This window comes from Natrix helvetica, assembly GCF_964273705.1.
Source record: "Natrix helvetica genome assembly, contig: HAP1_SCAFFOLD_304, whole genome shotgun sequence".
Classification (NCBI taxonomy): domain Eukaryota; kingdom Metazoa; phylum Chordata; class Lepidosauria; order Squamata; family Natricidae; genus Natrix; species Natrix helvetica.
In genome coordinates, this window is record NW_028113475.1 from 7,371 (window position 1) to 31,716 (window position 24,346).

General features: G+C 42.9%; 2 protein-coding genes across 4 annotated transcripts in view; one reads left to right on the plus strand and one right to left on the minus strand.

The window, feature by feature from the left end:
* LOC309382385 (uncharacterized protein) lies at nucleotides 1-7,116 on the minus strand (the record flags this gene model as incomplete). The annotated part of the gene is made up of 4 exons (XM_081971903.1): nucleotides 1-2,073; nucleotides 2,248-2,338; nucleotides 4,749-4,954; nucleotides 5,937-7,116. 2 exons carry the CDS (start codon nucleotides 7,114-7,116, stop codon nucleotides 4,896-4,898), a joined length of 1,239 nt encoding a protein of 412 aa, XP_081828029.1. The 3' UTR covers nucleotides 1-2,073; nucleotides 2,248-2,338; nucleotides 4,749-4,895.
* The window catches only part of LOC309382384 (CREB-binding protein-like), a 22,889-nt gene continuing 5,491 nt past the window's right edge, over nucleotides 6,949-24,346 (plus strand). Inside the window, exons 1-9 of one of the 3 annotated variants that reach the window (XM_081971900.1) lie at nucleotides 6,949-7,199; nucleotides 9,045-9,745; nucleotides 17,747-17,923; nucleotides 18,761-19,010; nucleotides 20,066-20,179; nucleotides 22,218-22,457; nucleotides 23,059-23,131; nucleotides 23,407-23,556; nucleotides 23,927-24,044. In XM_081971900.1, coding sequence (XP_081828026.1) covers nucleotides 7,115-7,199; nucleotides 9,045-9,745; nucleotides 17,747-17,923; nucleotides 18,761-19,010; nucleotides 20,066-20,179; nucleotides 22,218-22,457; nucleotides 23,059-23,131; nucleotides 23,407-23,556; nucleotides 23,927-24,044 — 1,908 coding nt within the window. In that variant the 5' untranslated portion in view covers nucleotides 6,949-7,114. The remainder of the gene's footprint in view (nucleotides 7,200-9,044; nucleotides 9,746-17,746; nucleotides 17,924-18,760; nucleotides 19,011-20,065; nucleotides 20,180-22,217; nucleotides 22,458-23,058; nucleotides 23,132-23,406; nucleotides 23,557-23,926; nucleotides 24,045-24,346) is intronic. The other 2 variants (XM_081971901.1, XM_081971902.1) reach the window with 2 other exon arrangements.

Sequence of the window (24,346 nt, forward strand, 5' to 3'; positions counted from 1 at the left end):
GGGGGAAAATCGTAAATAAAAGAAATATTTTATTCATTGCAACGATAATACACTAAAATATGATATATGCGTAATACATTTGTAACGTTTTATATTGTAATTATGCTTACGTGCCTGTTAATTATTATTTAAATGAGTACTTTTCCGTTGAATTAATATTTTTTGTCTATTCTGGTGGGGGCAGGGCCGCAGGGGCTCATCAGCATCTTCAGCGGCAGCCCTGCCCCCTGTGAAAAAAAACGAAGATGGAGCAGATCCGTGCAGATGACGTTGCCGAAACATGACTGGAGGAGGAATTCTGGGAGTTGAAGTCCACAAGTCTTCAAGCTGTCAAGTTTGAAGACCCTGGGGTTTTTTTTTCTAAAGGGTTAGTGGTGTCAGGATCTTGCAACTTGACAGCTTTAAGATTTACGTGCTTCAATGCCAGAGTTCCTGAGCCAACAGGACTAGAGGAGGAATTCTAAGAGTTGAAGTCCACAAGTCTTCAAGCTGTCGGGTTTGAAGACCCTGGTTTTTTTTTCTCTAAACGGTTAGTGGTGCCAGGATCTTGCAACTTGACAGCTTTAAGACTTACGTGCTTCAAATGACAGAGTTTCTGACCCAACATTTTGGTTGCTAAGCAGGAGCGTTGTTAAGTGATACTATATAACACTTTTAATTAAGCGGGTACCTTGAATAAACATAACCTTTGAGTTTCAAATAATACAAATTTCGTTGTTTTCTTAGATGACACCTTGAAAAAAATTCAGGTGCTGCTCAGGCATGAAAATGTGCCGCTCAAACACTATACTTTTCTGCTCACACTGAAAAAAAATTAGAGGGAACATTGCTGCCCGTTGGTGCAAAACACCCAGTCGCCTTGTTCTTGCGTTGTCCCGTGTGTCAACGCTCCGATTAATGCACCCGTGGAAAGCGGAATTCCGAGATGGGTAGATCCTTCGAAAGGTTTATTGGATACGTGAAATTGGTACGAGTGGTGAAAACCGGCTCTGAAAGTTCCTGCCGTTTTCAGCTAATGTCGAGTGAAACTTCCCCGCTTTTCCCCCATGGTCCCATCGAAGTGCCGGGTGTCTGCTTGCTTGCTCCGCTCCGCTTTTTTACTCCGCTTTTGACTATAAAAACCCAGCTATGTATTTCCCACCCCTCCCCGCCCGTTCTTCTGCCCTGTAGCCACCCTGAAGCCTGCGAGGTGGTCTCCGCCAGAATCGCTTCGGGGTTGACGCCGAGCAAGTCCGGGGTAGCCTGCCCCCTGCCTGGCTTCCCGGCCTCCCGGGGACTGCCTGCTGGTCCGATGGATGCGTCCTACCGTACCTGAAGCTGGTGCTTCTAACCCTCGCAAGCAGGGGGGGGTGGAATTTGACAGGTTCGAACCGTGACCTGCCCCTCCCCTCCGCCTACCTGTATTTTCTCAGCTGAGTCCCGCGGCACGGTGGATTGCCGTGCGTCGGCTATTTTCCTTCCCAAGCGGCGTTCCGAAAGGTAAGTATTCTCTGAATTGTGCGAGCGGTGAGCTGGTCGTTAAACCGATCCCACCCCTGCTCGGCTATTCTTCCGTGGGAGGCGCTCGGCTCCGGGAAGGTTATGCGCAAATACAATACAATCCTATACCCGTAGAAGGAGTCTCTGGCCGGCCAGGCCTCTGCGCTCTTTCCGCGCCCTTTTTCTCTGTCATGAGTGAGCGAAAGGGTCTCTTGTTTCCCTTGTCCAACTACGTTGCTATGCTTTGGAATAAATTTTATATCTGTGAGAAAAACGGGGGGAGGGGGGAAGCATTTCCAATTGGACAATACGGCTTTCTGGTCAAAAATGGAATAAATCTTTCGTATGAATTCTTTTCTCTTTTTCTTGGTCATCCGAACCCGGATGTCGTCTCCGCCGTCCGTTTCTCTCAGGCTTGGTCGGCGTTTGCGGATCAAAATATCCCAGCTATCCTTCCGACGCGGAGCCTGCGACTCGGATTTCGAGAGTGCCGGTTCTCCGTAAGTGAGCGGGCGGAAGGTGTGGTACGTCACGTAGACGGAAGACGTCCGGGCCGCTACCAAAGCACTGTGCTTGCTCTAGTAAAGCCTGGATCTGTCCAACAGAGAGACAAGCATTAAAAAAGGAGGATGAGACTCTACAAAGAATGCAGGGAAGACCGACCGAGTTTATTCAGGAGGCTAAAACGGCTCCTCTTTTATTCCCTATGAGAGTGGCCCTTCGTGGTCCGCCTGTGGCCTTATTCCCGAGTCCACCCCCCTTCTTTACCTGTTCCCTTCTCCTGGCAGCTGTGCGTGCGCACGTCGGGAACGGGCTCCAGCTGTTCTTCTGCCTCAGTGCTGTCTGACTTTGAAGGCACCTGCCAGGGGGGGGGGAGGAGAGGCAACATTGAGAAAACTCAGATCACAAAAATGAACTTGAAAATCTGTGTGATATAAAATGATTGAAATTATCTTAAGATAAAAGTTTATTGCTGACAAAATAGTACTTAGTAATAACAAATCAATGTATTAGTAAATAAAAGTTATGAGAATGGGGGGGAGGGCCATTTCCTGCAAAATGTAACTGTCAAAATGTCCATTACCCCTTTCCTTAAATATTTTGTTTTAAAAACCAATAAAGTTTTGTTTAAAAAAAAAGAAAAGAAAAGGCTACGATGGCCTCGATGTAAATGCTATGGGACGGAAAACCGTGCCATCCTGTGAGCGAAGCGAGAATTGCGGCCGCGAAAAGACACCGACCTTTTAAATAGGATTTTAAGGTGATTATCCTGTACGTTATTAAAACCTTATTCGTATTAAGGGGTTTACGGAAGGCGTGTTTGCTGCGATGAAGGAACGCGAAAAGAAATCCTGTTTCGAAAACCCTAAACCGAGTTAAGGCCTAGGATGGCCTGTTACAAAAGTTTTAATAATAAAGGATATTAACCTAAAAACGCCGTTGGGCGGCTGCTATACTTGCTTTGAAAGCCTCCAAAGGTCATTGCAAAAGAAGTTGGATGTTCCCAAAGTGCTGTATCGAAGCGCGTTAATAGAAAGTGATGTGGAAGGGAAAACTGTGGAAGAAAAAAGTACACGAGTGGCAGGGATGACCGCAGCCTGGAGAGGATTGTCAGGAAAAGGCTGTTCAAAAGGGTTGGGGGCTTTCACGAGGAGTGGACTGAGGCTGGAGCCGGTGCATCGACAGCGACCACGCGCAAACGGATCCTGGACGTGGGCTTCCAATGTCGTATTCCTCTTGTCAAGCCGCTCCTGAATGACAAACGACGTCGGAAGCATCTTGCCTGGGCTCTTTTCTGATAAGAGCAACTTTTGCATCTCATTTGGAAACCGAGGACCCAGAGTAAGGAGGAAGAATGGAGAGGCACATGCTGCAAGATTCTTGAAGTCCGGTGAAGTCCGGTGTGAAGTTTCCACGGTCTGTGTTGATTTGGGGAGCCGTGTCATCTGCTGGTGTTGGTCCGCTGTGCTTCGTTAAGTCCAGGGTCGACGCGGCCGTCTACCGGGAGATTTTGGAGCTCTTCCTGCTTCCTTCCGCAGACCAGCTTCGTGGGGATGCTGACGTCATTTTCCAGCGGGACCTGGCACCTGCCCGCGCTGCCCAAAGCACCAAAACCTGCTTCGATTACCGTGGGTTACTGTGCTTGATTGGCTGGCAAACTCGCCTCGCCTGAACCCCGTAGAGAATCTATGGGGCTTTGCCAAGAGAAAGATGAGACACGTGAGATCGAACGATGCGGAAGTGCTGAAGGCCGCTCTTGAAACGTCCTGGTCTTCTGTAACGCCTCAGCGGGGCCGCGGGCTGATAGCTTCCGTGCCACGCCGCGTTGACGCACGAATTGCTGCAAAATGGGCCCAAACCAAGTACGGAGTACATATGCTTTTCAGAGGTATGATATTGTTCTATGTACGATTCTTGTTTTAGTGATTGCGTGTAATATTCTAATTTTCTGAGATGGTGGATTTGGAATTTTCGGGAGCTGTAACCCTTAATCGTCGCAATGATGACACATCGCGGCTTGAACTATCTTGCTTTGCATGGAGTGAGTCTATCTCGTTAGTTTCACCTTTGAAAGTTGCATTACTGAAATAAATGAACGTTTGCACGATATTCTAATTTTCCGAGTTTCACCTGTATTTCTTGCTGTTTTTAAAAAATCAAGCTTTTTGTACCCAGAGGAGGAAAACGTCAGAAAAAGGGGTGCTTTGGAGGCCAAATTTTTTTTGTGCCCAAATTGAAAAACCCATGAGGGGACTTGATTCCGGGTGGAATTTCATGCTTAAAAATGGTATTTCTTGCTGTTTTTAAAAAATCAAGCTTTCTGCGCCCAGAGGACGATTCTACGACCATTCAGAAAAATGAGTGGATGGGAGGCCAAATTTTTTTCAGCCCAAATTCAAAAACGGATGAAGGGATGAGATTTGGGGTGGAATTTCATGCTTAAAAATGGTATTTCTTGCTGCTTTTAAAAATCAACTTTTTTGCACCCAGAAGAGGAACATTTTGCTCTGCAAATTCATGGAGAGCTCATCCTAACCCTAAGTGGAAGTTTCCCGAATGGGGTTCCCTTCGTTTTGTTTTCTCCTAAACAATAAAACAATTATGCTTACAAAGCATTTTTCCCTTTTTTCCCCTCTATGCTTCGGTAAATAGTTCCTTTTCCTGTTGGCTAATTGTTGCACCCGGTCCGTCTCCCCCTCCCCTCCCAGGTTGTAACACCGTGACTTACAACCCTTCGTTTACTGACCATTTACTTACACACAAATTACCTCGGTCTAGGACTTTTCAGACTCTTATGGCATCCCCGTGGTCATGTAATCAAAATTGGGATGTTTGGTGACTGCCGTGTGTTTATGCCAGGCTCTTGTGATCCTTTTTTGAGTCTTGCGTACCTCCAGAAATTGGGGCTTCGATTGTCATAAGTCGAGGACTGCCTGTACACTGGATATGGAAATGGGTGAGTCTTCTTGAAGGTCTTAGGAACAAAATAATTTTTTAATGTAAATGTAGGATGTCGGCTAAGTGCCCGGCACTACTGTAACAAATGTTAATAGATTAAATTAAATAAGGCAAAATGCGCCTTGATTTATGCTACCGTTAGATGGATAAGCAGCTGGTTGAAAGTCATACCCGATGTAGAGACAACATCTGGGAGTTACATCTGGGAGTAAGTGAAATAGACTAGAGGTCCATTACCCCTGGCCAGTTCGGAACTGGGCCCCGCCAAGCGGCAGGTGAGTACACGCATGTGCTTAGCTCCGTTCACGTGAGCGGTGGTGGGCCCACTCCATTTGCTTGAGCGGTGGGTGCTTGTGCCTGCCACTCGCACAAATGGAGCTGCACACAGGAACCTGCGGCTCACACAGAACCGTTCCCTCCCCCCCCAATCCACCAAGCCGGAAAGGTTAGGGACGGCTGACATAGATCCATTCAAGACATGCTCTTCAACCCATATTGATCTGCGTTAGGATGGTAAAAATATTATTTACCCGGTTTCCAAATGATACAAAGTTGGTGGAGGAGGCCTGTGTGAAACAGGGCCCGGTCCAGGGTTTGAGTACCCAAGCTAGAGCCTGGGGAAAAAGAAGCAGGGCCATCCAACCTACAGGGCCTCAGCACCGGCAGACGGCCACACTCCTATCCTTCCCTTCCGACTACAGTAATCCTCAGACTACGATCCTTTGGACCAGAATTTCTGTCACGGAGCCCCACCGTTGTAAAGGGGGACGTAATCCCATGAACGCCTCGCTTAGCGACAGAAATCCCAGCGCTCCCAGTCCTCCTTCCCAAGCGAGACCCTCGCCCCGCAGGGACGGCTGGCCAGGTCCTGCTGCCCTCCTCGCCGGTTCCGTAGGTGGAAAACCCAGGAATCCTGACAGCGGGGCCGCGGGAGCGCCTGGAACGCCCTCCTTCCAGGGCCGCCAAGGCTTCCAACGGGGACTGGAGCCCAGGCCTACCTGCAGTGCGCCCCCGCCCCCTTGGAAGCGCAGGAGGAACGCAGGAATCCGGAGAGGCTGCGCCGGCCAGCCGCGGGAAGGACGGTTCGCCAGCCTTGCTGGGGTGACCCAGAGGAGGGGCTGCTGGGTCAGGGGGAGGGCAACCGGGGAGGGGAGGCCCCACTCGCGGCTGCGGCTCAAAGCGGGACCTGGGTTTCTTTCCGTAGCCCCGACGGGAGCATAGGGGTCCGAAACCCGTGACAGGAAACAGGGGTGAAGGGAGATTCCCCGGGGACGCGCACGAACCGACTCCCAGAGGGGAAAGCGCCTTGCGCGTTCCCGGCAGCCTTCTCGGCGGGGCTCGCGGGAGGCGCAGACAAGCGGACCGAGCGGCCGGGGAAGCTTCGGCTGCGCTCGTGCTTTTCCGGCGGCGGCGGCGGAGCGAGAGGGATGCGCCGTGCGCAATGAGGCGAGCGCGCACGCCCGGCCCCGCCCCTTTGTCTGTGGAAAAGAGAAGAGAAAAAACTTTTTTTTTTAATTGAGGAATCAACAGCCGCCATCTTGTCGCGGAGCCGGAGAGCGTCGCGGGCGGGAGGCGGGCCGGGCCAGGGCGGGAGCCGGGCCGCGGGGAAGCCGCCGCGGGGCCGCTGACGCCGCACGGACGGGCCCTTTTGCGCCTCGGCCGCCGGGTCCCTCCAGGAGGCGCTGCCAGTACCGCGGGCCGCCGCCGCCCGCCCGCCCCGGTCCGGTCCGGTCCAGCGGCGTGAGCCCCGCCGTGCCCGTTCCCCGTGGGGACGTTGGGCCCCGAAGGCGCGGCGGGCCGGCGGAGGACGGGGAGAACGGCGTCCGCTGCGACTGACCGCCTGCCTGACGGAGGGAGGAGGAGGAGGAGGGAGGGGGCGCGGGCGCCATCCGGGCACTGCGCGAGGGGGAGGGGCGCCGCCGCGCTTCCGCCGCCGCCACCGCGAGTCCCGCTGCTGCTGCTGCCGCCCGTGGCGGCCGCCGAGATGGGGGCCGCGCAGCGGCGGGGGCGGCCGGTGGTGAAGCGCTGAGGAAAGGAGGGCGGCCCAGCCTCTCGGCCAGCCCCGCCACGGCGGCGAGCGGGAGAACGACGCGGAGGAGGCGGCGGCGGCGGCGGAGGAGGAAGCCGCGGCCGGCAGAGCGCGGAGCCGCGGGGGAAACCGAGGCCGCGGCCGGCCATGGCGGAGAACTTGCTGGACGGGCCGCCCAACGCCAAGCGGGCCAAGCTCAGCTCGCCCGGCTTCTCTGCCTCCGACACCACAGGTGAGCCGAGCCTGCCGGCCTGTCGGGCGGGGAGGCCCTCGGCTCTGGGTTTTTTGTTCCGCTGCTCGTTGCCCGAGGCCGCGGGGCAGCGGCTCTGAAATGGGGGCCGTAGTCGCGAGTCCCGAGAGATCGGGCAAGAGGAACCGGGGGGGGGGGCTGGAAGGTGCCGCTCCACACGCTCACCGGTTTCTGCCAAGCTGGGTTCCCGGGCGGCGCATTGTGCCGGGCAGAGGAACCTTTAGCGGCAGCCCCGGCCCTTCGCCTTTCCTTTGGACGTTCCTTGGTGCCGGACATGTCAAAATGCCGCCACCACCCCCGTCGCCCGGCGCTTCTTTACAAAAGCCGAAACGTTTCCGTGATCTCCCGTTGTGAACTAGAATTGGGGTTGTCTTCTGGAAGTATTTATGTTGACTGAAGTGAGTGGGCTTCCCGACACTCAGCGATTCCCTCATCTAGGGCTTTTAGCTGGGTCTGATTACGAGGTTGTTGAAGTTGTGGAAAGCTCGAAAGCCTCTTTCTTTGATGCACAGCGGTACAACATAAACTCAGAGAGGTGCTTAGCTATAATGTGGCTTCAAAATTATTGCATATTTCAGCAATTTCAATTAATTCAATTATGCTATAAAATGCAGGGAGGGAGCCCCTATATATATAAAAGGCCCTTCCTCTTAGTCTCACTAGCTGGACTTTCTTAATTGGGGTGGGAGGGACCCTGTCTCCCTGTTGTAGTGGGTTGGTAAATATAACATGAAAAGACAGTCTTTCAAATAAGCACAATAAATGAAATACTGTATTAGCAAAATTACATTACGCGGTTGTCTACTTAATTTTGAAAACATTTTGATGTATATTACATACTTGTTAGAAAAGTTTGTCACCTTCAGATTTAGATAGCAACATACGATATACGTGTCTCGTATTTTCATGTCCCTATGTATAAAACTTAAATGAGTTGTTCAGGCCCAGAGGTGAACTATTTGTTTTTCTGATTGTTGGTAAACTACAGTTTACTACTGTGTTCGGCCTAACTGATGCAGTTTACGGGAAGCTTAGAAGTAAAGTTTTGAGAATGCATTGCTAATTGTAATACAGTACAATCTGCATAAACCATATGCTACAATTGTTTATTTTTGAAGCATCTCTTCCCCCATTCCACTGCCCGCAAACATAATCGCCATCCCTAAACCATTTGTCTGTGAAGGTTCTCAATCATCCAGGTTAGGGTTGTGCCAAAACATGTTTTTTTCAAACTTGAAGACTTCTTCGAGAAATGGAAACTTCTTCAAGAAAAAGTCCAGTTGTCATTTGAAAAGTGCGCCTTTTGGGATATCCTTAAACCGTAGTTATATGTTTGAAAACTCAAACATGTTTTTAAGTTTTAAAGACGATAGCTGTGCTAATGATGTGAGAATCTGAATGGTTTTTACACTTTAGCTTTTGCTTTAGGGTTTTGAGTTTAAACAAATTTAGTTTCCTTACGATAGCAGAACCCTTTATTGCTATTACAAATTTAGGAATACGCTGAACTAGCTGGTCTCGTTTGCGTCTCTATTGATTACATTATTGTTTGAGATTTTTAAAACCATGGCGATGCAGTTCATGTTCTTCAGCGTATTTTTCTGTTCGTGGATTTCTAATCGGAGGAATCGTTTTCTAAATGTTAAAGCGATACTTTGTATAGGAAAACAAATGATAAAATGTTTTTGAGTCGTTTAATTTACTGTTATTCTTTGTTTAATTTCATTACTTTTGCTTTATGCTGTAGTGAGTTTTTAAAAGAAATATTAATATATAGTAGTTCTTTATTCTTTTTTTTTCTTACACAAACTTCTGTTAACTTTACAGATTTTGGAACTTTCTTTGATTTGGAAAACGATCTTCCTGATGAACTGATCCCCAATGGAGAGCTGAACCTTGTAAACAGCAGCGGAAACATTGTTCCAGATGCAGCTTCTAAACACAAACAACTTTCTGAACTTCTGAGGGGAGGCGGTGGCTCTTCTCTTAACCAAGGAATTGGGAATGTGAACTCCGGTAGCCCTCTCCAGCAGAGCATCAATAGCCAAGTCCCGACACAACCGAATAGCGTGAATATTGGCAACTTGAATGTGATGGGCAAGAGTTCATTAAATCAGGCAGACGTTGGTGTTTCAAGCCTGGCCAAGCAAGCAGCCAGCACACCTGGGCCCAACACCTCAGCCACTCCAGGCCTGAATTCTCAAGCACAGAAACAAGTGGGAATGGTGACAAGCAGTCCAGCAACCTCCCAGGCAGGTTCTGGGATATGTATGAACGCTGGCTTCAACCAGGGTCATCCAGGTCTTCACAACAATAACTCTGGCCACACTTTAATGAATCAGAGCCAACAAGGACAAGGGCAGGTAATGAATGGTTCCCTTGGGACTACTGGAAGAGGCCGAGGTGCCGGATTGCAGTATTCTGTCCCAACCATACAGGGAAATACAAGCAATGTGCTGGCAGAGACCTTGACGCAGGTGTCTCCTCAAATAACAGGGCACACAGGCCAGGCAGGAGCCATGGCAAAAGTATGTGGGGGTCACGTAAACTGGGGAATGGTTTGCAGTTTTATTCAAATGCTCTGTGAACGCAAAACTTAAAAGGCATTTATTTTTGCAGCTCTCATTTAAATAACTAAATTTCAAAATATATCAGAATAAGAATGATTTAGTTATCTAAGATCTAGAGCAGAGGTGGCCAAGGGCTACACAATAGTTTGGGAAGTAGAGCAAGAGCTACCAAATAATTATTTGCGTTCTTTGGTCTTACAAGATTTTGTTTTTCCCGTGCTATCTGTGTTGTTTAAAATCACATTGGCGTATAGTTGGACGTATTTCAAGTCCGTGTTTTAAAAATCTCAGATTGGTACAAAACTCTGAATTTTGCAGTTACGCTGCCAAATTTATCGGTGTGAGCGGAGGGGGCTCTCTCTGTGTGTGAGTGTGTTGGGTTGGATTGTCACAAAGTAGAGGGGCAGGGGAGGGGGTAGTACAGCCTTTCCCTGGTTTAGAATAGTTGCCGGTTATTATTTGAGACTGGTGCTGATTTGAAACTTGATTTTGTAGTTGATCGTATCGTTTTCCCAAGTGTGGTGTTTCCCTGAAATGTTGCATTATATCTTTGAGCTGGCTGCCTGAAGATAATGTCACAAATTGGAATTGGGAAAACTTCTCTTTTTAAAAGCAGATGTTTTAATCGGGGCTGCACTAAGTTTTTAAAAGACCACAAAGAAATAGTTGTCTTGAGTTTGTTATTGATGGTATCTGATCACCTAAATTGCTTGGAATGGAACAATTAATAATTTCTGGCGTTGTTGTATGCTGAATGTTTCGATTGGACTCTTTGTATTTATTTGTGACAATTTTTTCCGTTCAGCATCAGCTGATTTACGAAACGATTGTAGAACCGTAAACTTAGAAGGAGCTAGTGAGGCGTGAAGTCTTTACTCTTTGCAGGATCCACATTAATGCATCTTCAACAGATGGCTACCCAGCCTCTATTTGAAGACTTAAGGTTGGATAATCACCCCTTCTTTGGGTAATTGGTTCCACTGTTGGAGTCCTGTTGATCTTAGAGCGTTTTCTTACATTCAGTAGGAATCTGCGATCCTACAATTTCCACGTATTATTCCATATCCTGCATTTTGGAATACTATAGCACGGGCAGCAATAATTGGGTATGATTTCCTTCCCGGTATTTGAAGACTGCTGTCCCATTCCATCCCTACCCCCATGCCTTCTCAGAGCTAGCCGTTCCTAGAATCTTCCTTCTACTGAGGGCCTGAGGTTTTTAATCCCTCGATCATCCTAATTACCTGAATTGGTTTGTAACTGTGGTGCCCATTTACTACGTACAATCCTTGAGAGTCAGATTTCAGATAATAATATCATTTCCTGCCGTGTAAAAAAGTATACTTTGATTAATGTCATCTAACGTTGAATTTTCCTCACACGCAACTACATTGCTTTGTCAATTCTTGGTGGATTATAATAAGTTGGTATTCCAAGTTCAGTATTGCAAATACTGTTGCCAGCCAGGTATCTGCCATTCAGTGTTGGTACATTTAATTTCTGTTTCCTAAGTGAAGAATTTTGCATTTTTCTGTTATTTTCAGGCCATTTCTTTAACCAAGCCCTAACCAGTTTTCTGTCTTCTGTAGATTTGTTCAACATTTCCTCCTTCATCAAATTAGTTAATAAACATTTTGAATAGTACAGAGCCTAGGATTGACCCTTGTGATACCATATTCAGTTCTTCTCAATTTCAGTTTGATGAAGATCTGTTTATGATTTAGTGTACCAAAATCAAGATATATTATGTTTACAGTATCACTAGGGTCTATTAAGTCTGCTTTTAAAAATGAAATCAAGATATTTGGACAAAATTCATTTTCCACAAATCTATATTGACTTCTGGTATTATTTTCAAAGTGTTACTGATACTGCCATGCAGTGGTGGGTTCCGGATCCGGTTGCAACCGGTACGTTGCAACGGGGCCCGGCGTCCACCACGTGAATGCGCGCAGCACGTGCACAGTGCACGCGTGCGTATTTACCACCTGCAACGCTCCAGCTGCTTGGCGGAGCGTCACGCAGGCGCCGTACACTTCATGCACGAAAGCCCCAATCGTCCCAAATAGCGGTTAGGAGAGCAGGCGGGTGTGTGGGCCCTCCGGATCACCGGAACGGAACGGGCGTACCAGTCGTATCCCACCACTGCTGCCGTGTCAAGAAAGGCAATTAAGTTGAATATATAGAAGCTTGATAGTCTAGGTAGCTGACTGGCTAGGATTCTGCAGATTCTGTCAATATTCCACTGAAAGTTATAGCAATTCCTTCAACAATTTCTGGGAATCGTGTCATTATAGCTGAGAGACAAAATGGCATTCAGAAGTGTACGTCCAAGCAGAGTTTAGAGGGGTGCTTTAGTTTGCGGGCATCCAGGAAAAGGATGATATAGTAAATCTTAACATCATTGTCAACAGATTATTGGACGTAAGATTATGAAGTCCAATAAATGCAATACTTTATTACAGAGGTCTGTGTCAAACATGTGTTTTATGTGTAAGTGTTGAAATGAATACACAGCCAAGGAATAAATATAAAACTAAATATATATAGGTCAGTGTTTATGATAAGAATTGAGATATTAGTGAAGCAAAGAAGCATAATTATAGGTTCTGAATAAAAGACAGACGTTTTTTGTTGGTTAAGTGGAATGACTGCCAGAAGATAAATTAAAATCCTGTATGAATAAATGTTAGTTGAATCTCCTGAGAGAAGAAACAGAAAATTAAGGAAATTAAATGCATGAGCTTCTTGGGACATAGTAAAATAAATTATATTAAAGAATGCAAAAAAAGGTGGAATTATGCTGGTGGGATATTTGGTGGAATATTTGAAAAAGGCAGCTTGGTGAAATCATGAAATAAAATAAGCTGTGATTTAGAAAATGCATATAAGAGAATGCTACAAAAAAGAGAGAGAGATATTGTATAATGTTTATTATATAGAAAAAATAATTGCAAAATGTGGTTAAAGAGAAAATGGAATAGTTAAGATTAAAAGGGCTAGACAAAGCAGAATGATTTTGATGGAAGCAAATAGTTGTTTTGGAAGTGGGTGAAGAAGAGCCAGCAGAGTGGAATTAAAAATAAAAATGATGAAATTATTTAGGATAAAGCTGTGGTGAAGGAACAGCAGAAAGAATATTTTAGGGGCTTGACAGTAAAAACTGGAATTGTCACAAATGCTGCTATTATTGTTACTATTTTATGGCCAGCAGTCAGAATTAAACTGAAAAATTAAGATACATTAAAAACTAACAAGAAAAAAATCAATATAAATTTTCCGGGAGAGGTGGAAACACAGGATTGGACAATCTTGAAAGATCTATCCAAACACACAGGAGGTACAAATGGAAACTGGTCCTTGTCAAAATCTGTTCTTTAAAATGGGATCAGTAAAAATGTTTCCGGATTCTCTCTGTCTAGAGAGCAGTGAAAGAACATGTAGCTCAAGGACTCCGCTGCATCTCTACAAAGCCATTGAAGACTATAGTTTTGTAATGCTCCAATAAGACTGGCAAGGCAGTGCATCTTAAATGCTACAAATGTAAGATACAAGAAAAATATAACAAAAAAGTCATGAATGTTGTGTGAATGTTGAAGAAAAATAACCACTGCCGGTATAGATGGTTTAATTGGAGAAATGTTAACGTGCATTGTGATTTGTCTATGAAATGTCTGTCTGATTTCAGTATAGGTGTGAAGGTTACATTATGGGTTAGGATTGGGAAAGATTGCAATGATGTTGTTATTCTCTCCTACAAAGGAAAGGATATTAAGAGGTAGGAAAGGAATACAAGTGAACTGGTGAATGTGGAGTTTTGGTCTGTTACACTGAAGGTAGTTCTGGAAAGTAGCATATGCCAATCGTTTAATATGACCGATGCCTCTGAAGAAATTTTAGAGTTAAAGAAGAGATGATGGAATGGTAGTGTTGAAAGAAATGTCCTTCTGAGTTCGGCTCCAAGTGGGGAAAAAGACACTGGAGACATGGAGGCTGCTTGGAAAGATGGTTTAATGGTGGACAGGACCACATGGCTTGAGCCCTGAACAGAAAAGGTGATCACATGCTTCAATGTTGGTGGAGAAGAAGAGAAGGGCAGAGAAGGGAAGATGGAGGGGCTTGCTAGGCTTTTTATAATCTGTTCTGCCCCACCTTTCTGTTTCCTGTTCCTGTGTAAGAAATGTATTCTGATTGGCTGTCAGACTCACATGGGCCCATGCAAGGGCAACCCTCTAGGCTGCTGAGTTTTGAATCCAGGTTTGATTGAGTTCAGATGCCATGTGGTCAGTTGAGTAAAGGCTTATATTATCATGCCTTCATTGTCACTGCCAGAACTCTACACTCATCCCCCTGGAGCTGAACTCTTTATTATGTAAAGTGGACTAGCTTGGCCTTCTTAATGGCCCATTGACAAAGTGAGGATGGGCTGGAAGCTGTAGGAATCCACCCTGTGTTTAAAATGTGTTTCTCCCTTTTTTCACATCCAGGAAAATATAATATTCTGCCTTTTCAATATTTCCTAGGATATTTCATTTTTCTGGGAGAGGGCTAGGTGATAACTTCCTACAGTAGAGTGGGCCGAGCAATATTTTGTTGGTTATAGATTACGCTTAGTATTCTTTTAATGTGTAGATGGGAGTATAGTGGATAGATTAACAATGCAAAGCAAGCAGAGCCAGGATTTTTGGAGAGGGGAGGTTACCACATTGAGACTTTTATGCCATTAGCTTTCAGTAGCTGCATTCAGAGATGGTTCCAGTTACTGCAAAAATGGAGTTTGGGGCACGGATGATACTCTGAGGCCTCGAGATGCTCTGGATGGAGCTGTGATGTGGTTCTGTAGACGTCATCTCCTTGTCAGATTCACTATTTTCTTTGAACAAGAAAATGGATACACAATATCGTGTCTAAGTTTAATGTCACAACTGATGAAAGAGACTTTAAGCTCATCAACAATTCTTTGAATAAATCAACTTGTGCAGTGCAAATAAAATATTCAATTAAAACTTAATTGTGGAAGGAACTAAAGACACTTGTCCCCTGACAGCCTGTAGATAAAATGTATTAAGCTCAGTGAAAGGCCATCATTTTATTACTATAGATACAGAATAGTAAAGTATGAAAGTATTTCAGAGGCCATCTAGTTTGACCATCTAGTTTCAATGAAGGGTAGACTTAAGATTTTCACACTGATTACTATTATCCAGCCTCTGTTTGAAGACCTCCGGTGAAGGGAAATGTACCCATTTGCAAGGTGACTTCTACTCTTCTCAGGAATTCTTCCTAATATCTAATTTGAATTACCTCCCTGTGTTTTCAACCCATTCGTTCTGGTCCTGCCTGTTGGAGTAACAGAGAACAAATCCGCTCCACCCTGTATTATATGTTTTATATGTCTGAAGACTGCCGTCCTATCTTTTTCAGTCTTCTGTTCAGCAGAATACTTAAACTCTGTTCGTTGAACCATTTCTTGTAGGATTTTCCCCCCAATCCCCACACCAACTTGGTGCTTTGTTGTCTTCAGGGCCCAACACTGAGTACGGTCTTCTAAGATGGCTTTTAATGGGTGTTTATATGCCAATTGATTACCTCAATTTTTAAGTCTAAAAAGTCTAGAGGACACAAAATATTACGTTGTCAGGTTACTGATTTGAACTGGGCACTTGAACGATTTTAGACTGATGTGGGGTGTTAACTTTGGTGACTCTTCATTTTGATTTCAAACTAACTAAAGCTTGTTCAAACTTCCAATATTGATTTTGAAAGCCCTTCGCTGCTTAAATTGCAGCACCAGAAGAATGGTTTCTTTCTATCTAGACTTATGTCATTATTGTTTGGTCTTTCTGAAGTCCGCTTCTGAAGTGTGGCCCGGGGCCTGCTTAGGAGCGAAACTCTTGAGGGCTAGCCTGCTGCTTACAGAATTCCATCCCCAGAACTGTCCAGTGTTTGGCTCGTTATCTTTTTCAATGCCAAACAAATACTTATTGAATATTATTAGATTTCTATATTTCTACCATGGTGCATTTAGTACTTTTGTTTCTATGACATTTTTTTTTAGATTTCCTGAGAAGCATGACTTAAGCATTACTGTTTTGATTCACTGCTTTTAACTGATATGGTTGCTTTGCTCTCTTGTTTTTCATTTGCATAATAAGGGTTTTATTTGCAGTTTTCAACCATGGACTATAGAGAGATATATAAATGTTTGAAATAAATTAATATAAAAACACATTTCAGAAATTTCTGGAGAACCGAAAAGCCAATTGAGAGGGCTGCTCTGATTCTGAAAATAATCCACAAGCAAGTGACACAGACACAACCCTAACCCACTTCTTTGGTTACTCTGTAGAAACTGGTATTCAGAACAATGCTGGCTTAAAGCCCTTAAGACGATTGGTCCTCGATAGACCAATTTCCGTGATAAATTAAGGAATTTATTTCATTGCTATCTTTCTGGAAAGAAATTGGGAAGTTATTTCATTTTTCTCGTGCTGCTTATCCCACCGTTGAACGATTGGGTACTGGTCTTCTTCAGAAGGGAAGGAGAGAAAGTAGAAGGGCTCTGTATTTAATGGATCTGCAACATGCATTTTTACATCTCTATTATGCAGACCAAGATGTTGTATAATGTTATTTTCTAAGGCGCATCATCTATTCTTTGGATCCAAATAATTTGCAAAGATTTTAATAGTTAATGGTTGGCTAGAAAGTATTAGGGTATGGTTTGAGGATTACAAAATTAAGACACGTTGGTCATATAAAATAGGCTTCAGGATTTGAATGCTTTAATCATCTAGTTTGTCATTTATATTCTAGTAGCAAATTACTTGGCTATTAACTAATTTGTAGGGTTTTTTTTGGCTTAATTGTTCTTTAATAATTAACATTTCAAATAATTGTGTTTGATTTTTTAAAATCTTGTCCATTGATTTACCTTCAGTTTTTTTTAAATTGACTTTGAGATCTAGCAACCATTTTCTTTTCAACATCTTTGCAAAATTACGCTTGGATATTAGTAATTTCTATATTAATAATCAGTAAGCAAGATGAAAAATATTATTGCAGGTAGAAAATGCATACCTTACACAAGGGATCTTTTAAGCTTATTTTGTAGTTCCTCTGTTAAATGCCAACTTTCATCAGTCCCGACTAACATAATCGTGGATCATGAATGCTGGGACCTCTTGTTCCAAAGCCTCCGGAGGGTCACAGAGTCTCGATTTGTTATTTACAATGCTTTAAAGTTAATGTGGCCATCAAAAAAAAAATCACAGCAGAGCAGGTTACATATCTATCGAGTGGCAGCAATGTTAGTCAGAAGAAGGCGCTTTGATTTATTTTGTACTTAAGCCTTTCAGCTAAAACTATTGCATTTTTATTCTTGTGCATCTTTATGTTGAAATATTATAAATAAGATTTTAAAAAATGAACGGCAAGTAATTTCCTCTTCATGTGAAACATGCTTATTCCCATTCCAGGGATGATTTTTTTCTTGTTATAAAAGGTGCAGTGTTCCTTCAAAAGTAATACTTGAAAATCATGACTTTGTGTGGATCATGACGACAAAACCATGTACATAATTATAATAGTCTTAACTGTTAAGCTTTAGGTATATAGGAAGTCCTTGTTTAGCAACTGTCTCAAATAATAATCATTTGCGGTTACAACAGTGATGAAAAAGTAACTTTGTAACCAATTCTCATATTTATGGCCTTCTCACGTCTGCAAAGCAAAAACAAGCTGAACGAAGATTGTAAGTACAGCCACGGTTTCACTTAACAACTGCTTTGCTTAATATTGGAGTTGCTGGCCCCAGTTAGGTCACTAAAAAGGACTACCTGTACCATTAATTCAAGCAAGCTACATTTTGGGCTTGGAAAATTATATATTATTCCTTTCAGTCTGTACCTTCACTTAAGGGAATGCAGGATGCTAACATTAATTTTGCTTTCATTCCAGATGGGAATGGCGAGTAACCCAGGTCCCTTTGGGCAGCCATTTAGTCAACCTGGAGGGCAGCAAATGGGAGCAACAGGAGTCAACCCACCACTACCAAATAAACAAGGCATAGCAAATAACCTGTCTCCCTTTCCTTCAGATATCAAGAGTGTTTCAGTTACCGGTGTGCCAAATATGGTGAGTTGCTTGTAACTCATTTGGAGCTTTGCTACGGTACTTAGGTTTTTTTTTTGTCAATACTACAAGGGGAAGATGGTAAAAAAAAAAAACTATCATAGTATTCCGTGAGAATAACAGCAAGAGATATGCAGAAAATTGCATTCTAAATAATTTGGAACTGAAGTAAGTGATAAGATTTTCTGAAGTTACCTGTTAGGAACTCTGGAATGAACTTTCTTGTGCCTTTAGCATTTTAGTAGATTTTTAGGAGCTGTTTCAAATAACGGACACATTTATTAGCAACCTTGGTGAAGTTGAGGGAGCTAATAAGGAATCTTTTCCTGTGGGAGATTTATTTGGTTATGCTAAAGATTTCTCAAAGTGTGCAGAGAGAAAAAAATCAGCAAACACTGGAGCAGCTTTTAGATAGAGGCAGATCGCTTTAGAATGTATGTTGTTCTCATGTAACCGTGAAGTACAGACCCCTGCAGCTGCACTAAGTTGAACTGATTTCCATTCAGTATGTGAAGGCTCGTGTAATGTTCATGTAATTCAATTACTTGTATTTTTAATGACTTTTCATTAGAGAAAAATAGATTTGTGGCTTGTAAAATATTTTGACTGTGGCACTATTTTTTTAGTCCTGGGTCTTTTACTCCCAAACAATCTACTGTGTGTATTATTATGTAAGCTGCAATATTGTGCTAAAGTTAAGAATTGAATGGCCTATGGACACTGAAGAGGTAGTTTATCACTCTAAATAGATTTAAGATGGTAGTCAAACCAATATATTTATTAAATGTGTATGCGGTCCGTCACATATAAAGCTTAATGTAATGCATTTTTTGTTTGAAGTCTCAGATGCAAACCCAGGTACAGCAAGTGGGAATTGTATCTACACAGACTATGGCAACAGGGCCAACAGCGGACCCTGAGAAACGCAAATTGATTCAGCAACAGTTGGTTCTGCTACTTCATGCTCATAAGTGTCAGAGGCGAGAACAAGCCAATGGAGAAGTGCGGACATGTGCTCTTCCCCACTGCCGAACTATGAAAAATGTCCTGAATCACATGACGCATTGTCAAGCGGGAAAGGCCTGTCAAGGTAAGAGCCAAGCCTGTGGTGTGTTGCTCCCTAGCTTTGGTATAACGCAGTTCCTTCCTATGGTTTTATACAATTACTACTAGGAGATAGAAATTGAACAAATGCCCAACCTGGTGATCTGAGAAGTTGAAATGCAACACCTATGATTCTCAGCCAGCACAGCCATTGGTAATTGAGCATATCTGGAGACTGATATAAACCATTGGTTCTCATCTTAACGGTGTTGTATAGTCCCTTGAAATCAAAATGGCTGGGTAAATTCTTTTTCCTTGCTTTGGTGAGACAGAATCTTCTAGAAAGAAATGTGCTTTCATACATGTTTGCAGCTTTCACCTTCATTGGATTTGCATTGATTTTCAGTAGTTAAAAATACAGGCATTTGTTGTCTTGTATGGGACTGCAAAAAGCTACTTCCAATCCATTTTCGTTGGGCTGCTTTTGACTAACTAGTGTTCTCCTATTAAAAGTTTTAAAGTTTAATGTTTTGCTGGCATTTCTGCTTCCTCTGTATGTTTGGAACCTGAAGGAAGATAGTTTTGACTGGTGAGGCTAATCTTTTTTCAAACATGTCAAAGCCAATAAGCAACCTCAAAAGGTTGCATTTCTTGTAAATTACAGTAACTCATTTGAGCAATGAGAGCTTTGCAGCATGGGTCTTTTTTAGAAAAATATGTCTTTCTTTATGGTATTTCAATGCAGTCATTCCAGTTACTGGTCCTTTGTTTAATAGGTGATACCCTCAGTATATGATCAGCACAGAGAATTCTCTGTTGCAATATAGCAAATAGTAGGAATTAGTGGATGCTCCCTGTTCATAGATCCAAGGTTTGCAAATGTTACTGTGTGGTTTAACAAACTTAGAATTAAGGTTATTCGGGACTAGAGCAGGGGTGTCAAACTCGCGGGCTGTGGGCCGGATGCGTCACATGCTGGCCCCACCCCCGCCCAGTTTAGCGAAGGGGAGAAAAGTCCCAATATGTCATGTGATGCCACCGTGACGACACGAGTTTGACACCCCTGCTATAGAGGTTTAGTTTCTGGTTTCTCTTCCATAGTGGCACATTGTGCATCATCACGTCAGATCATATCCCACTGGAAGAATTGTACACGGCATGATTGCCCAGTGTGTCTCCCATTGAAAAATGCTAGTGACAAGAGAAGCCAGCAAAGTAAGTAGCCTGTTCAGTTGAATAATTTTTCTATTGGAGTAAAGAGAAATGCAAAAGAAGTGCATTGTCTCCATTTCCTGCTTTACTCTGAAACTTGTTCCTTTAAAATGATATTATCGACTTAAGAATATATAAAGCCACAGTGTTATTAAGATATTTAATCTTAAATAGTTTGCTAAAAAGCCTCCGAGGGTAAATGTAGAGCAGGGGTGTTAAACTGGCAGCTTGCAGGCCGGATGCATAATGTGCAGGCCACGGCCACCCCAGCTCCACAAAGGAAAAAAACATTTCAATATGTCACATGACAGCAATGTGACGCGGCGAGTTTGACACCCGTAACGTAGAAGAATAGGGATAACCTTGAAGAAAATATCTCGCAGCTATTACAAAGACACCTGCTTAGTCCTGAAAAAGAGGAAATGGTGAGGAATCAACCTAAAATTGGCACACTTGAAGTCCTTTGAATATAAGAGGAAGGAAAAGAGAAATCCTGTCAGGTTTTCAAGATTCTGTTACTGTAGTCGATATCGATAAAGTAAAATTCCATTTTTTTTTGTGACTCAGTTCCCTGAATTGGACTTCACAGTAGGTTCCAAGTTAGAAAAATCATGAGAGCCTTATTGTTGAATATAAAAAGTGATTATCTGAAAGTATTTTTAAAAAATGTATTCAGATTTCAAAACTTTCTTCAAAATCATTCACTAAACCATCAAACCTAGCACTGCCTAGAATCACTCTGTGAGGAAGATGAATGGTTTATAAATTTGATATATAAATACATAAAAACCAAAAAATTAAAATGCCGTGTTTTTCAGAGTATAAAACGCACCTATTTCCCTCCAAAAAGAGGGTGAAAATCTGGGTGCGTCTTACACACTGAATACAGCATTTTTGGCCTCCCAAAACCCCGGCCCGCACATCCTTTTTTTTTTTTTTTTTTGCAAAAATGGACCCACAGAGGGTTTGGGAGGCCTGCAAAGTGGTTCTGGGGGCTAGGGAAGGCAAAAGCTTTTTTAAAAAAATTACCTCTTCAAAATCTTGGTGCGTCTTATACTCCGATGTGTTTTATAGTCTGAAAAATATGGTATATAATTATGAGCATAATTATATATTCTGTTCTGTTTGCTATTATGGAGATCAGATAAATCAATTGATCTGGTAACCAATCTTTCCGAAGAGTCAATTACTAAATGTGATAGAATCTGGGCAGAGCACTGTAGAGAAGTAAAACAAAGAATGCCAATTTAAGGATTTGAGGGATAAATTATTGATTCTGAAGTATATTTTGTAGGGATATATATATATCTCACATAATTGTTTTTTCTTAAGGACTGACTGTTCTCTAATTACAATTTTTGAATAGATTTCTCAGGGTGCTATTGAAATTCTTCCATTTCAATAGAATTAGAATTAGAGCTATTCTAAAGAGGGGGAAAGTTATTTTGATCTTGAGGTGAAACAACGCCTACAATGATTCCTTTGTATGCACTTGTAGATCAAAATAAGGGAGTATCGTTCATCAAGAAATGTATGTACTTCTGAGTATTTACAAACTAACCCTAATGTAAATTTGCTGATAGGTTGAATGGTCCCTTTAAAAATGCTGGAGCTACCTTGGAAGTGAGCTCAGCACAAACTAAACCTTGCTATGTGTGGTAGAAACTTCAAAAGCTTCCCCATAGTAGAACTGGGGAAACTCAGGTTGGAATCTCCATCCAGGCCCAAAATTTATATTTAGTCAGTCATGGTTCTCTTAGTTTCACTTGTCTCATGAGAGAACATAGATTGAAAAATCTGTTTGAGTTATGAGCTATCCCAAAGGTTCTTCAGAAGAAGCTTCTTGGATGCGAAGTGAAAAGTTTCAAAGAAGAACCGGCAAGTCTAGTTGCCTCTTGAAAAAGCACCTTTGGGACAACCATGACTTGCATGACTGAGACTCTCCGTAGGGTTATGAGCTAGTGTTTCAATTTTTTATCATTAGTGCATTAGCTTGTGGTATATGTATTGCATAATTCAGTACTTTTTCCCCTCCCCCTAGCTCTCCTTGGATCACCAGCTGGTGGAATCCAGAATTCTGTGGCATCTGGAACAGGACAGCCCCTAACTCCTTCCCTAACTAATCCTAACCCTATTGACCCCAGTTCCATGCAACGAGCCTATGCTGCTCTTGGCTTACCTTACGGCAATCAACCACAGGCACCGTTGCAACCACAGGTACCAGGCCAACAGCCTACACCACCTCAAACCCACCAGCAAATGAGGACTATCAGTGCACTGGGTAAGCAAGGAAGCTCCTTCTAGCAGCAGAGAGAAAGTGAGAATGTTGTTTTCAGTTGATATGGTCAGGAAAATGGAAAAGAAGAGAAGACAAAGAATCCTTGATAAGTGCAAGGATATCCTTGGCTGTAAAGTGGGATACATCATTTTCCTTTCATCAGAATGAGTTTTCTCTGTGTTTAGGAGTACTTAGAAACTTGTGATAGGTAAAGAATGGAGTTGTTTAGTTCTCAAGGGTTTTCCCTGTATTGTATATTCAATTTGTGTGATTCAGAGAAGAAGTGGAATCAATTCTCTGGAAGGAGGGCAGTATGCATCATTGGCATGCAAAGTGTGGATGGTTGAGGATGGAGGGCAAGTTAGCACCTTGGTGGAAACTATGTTAATTTTCACTGATTGCATCGCATGTAATGTTGCTTATAACTTTTATTTCATTTGCATCTCACTTTTAATCATGTATTTAAATGTGTTTTACTTTGTTATTTGAGAAATGTATTTCTTGGTTGAGTTTTCCTACAGTACATCCATAAATTATGTTAATGTAAATATAAGAACTGTCTGAAAATGTTCCATGACTAACATAATACAATCTTATTCCAAAGGAACTAATCAGATGAATCAGCAGGCTAGCATGATCTCAGAAACGTCTCTTCCGGCTCCACTTGGGACAGCAAAGTAAGAAAGGCTTGTTGTTGAGCATTTACAGTTGACCATTACTTCTGTTTTTAAAAATTACAGGGTTTGGTAACATTATTTTCCATGGACATTTCATATCTCCCTGGTAGGGGAGGGCTCAGTGATAAAATTACAATACAATTTCAGTGTTTGCTGTAATAATCAGTTCTTTGATAATGTCTTAACTTTGATCATCAGTAAGGATGTTTAAATACAGAAATAAATTTCAGTACAATAGAGATCTACAAAAGGTTCCCTAACTGCCTTTTCTTTAGCCCCTTAATGAGTGATGGCACAAATTCTGGCAGTGTTGGAAATCTCAGTGGCTCTATGCCAACAGCTGCACCACCTTCAAGTACCGGGGTAAGGAAGACCTGGCATGAGCATGTCACTCAGGATCTGCGCAATCACTTAGTACACAAACTGTAAGTATTAACCAGGTGAAGGCATAGCTCACTATAGGATATGATTAGTCTGTTAATTATGTTACGGTATAGTGCCGTTCCTTAGATTTGAGAATATAATATGAGAAACTGGATAGTTTCAGTAAACATTGATTTCTTCACTGTATGAAAAAGTATTTCATGGAAGAGGCTGTTTCACACATTTGTTCTACTTCCCAATTTCATCTTTTGTATCAGTGCCATCATCAAAGGTTTCAGTTGCTGCATATCATTCTGAAGGAAGAGTAGTTCTCACTGAATTTCTTAAGAGCTGGAGTTTTAAATGTATTTCCACTATACGCTATTTTCTTGCAGTGTTTCTAAAGGGAATTAAATCTTTTCTTTCTTTCAGCGTACAGGCCATTTTTCCAACTCCAGATCCAGCAGCTTTGAAAGATCGGCGGATGGAAAATCTGGTGGCTTATGCTAGGAAAGTTGAAGGCGATATGTATGAATCAGCTAACAGTAGGGTATGTTATTGATCTGAAAAAATAGTTTGATTATGTATGTCAAGTGCTGTATAATGCCACGTTTTTGAAAAAAATCTGTGTTAGGTACATTTGTCCATGAGCTTCCACTGCAGGGCTCTTCTAGGTGGTATAATGATTTAAAAGATTGCCATAGTTAGGTAACAACTTCAAGCTTCAGTGCTTAGAAAGAGTGCTTAAAAGGTTTCTTTCTCACAGGAAACATCTTCTAGGTTAAGTCTAGCATCTGAATCTACAAGAACATCTTCTCTAAAGTGAAGAAATCTTGGGATGTTACGTGTTTT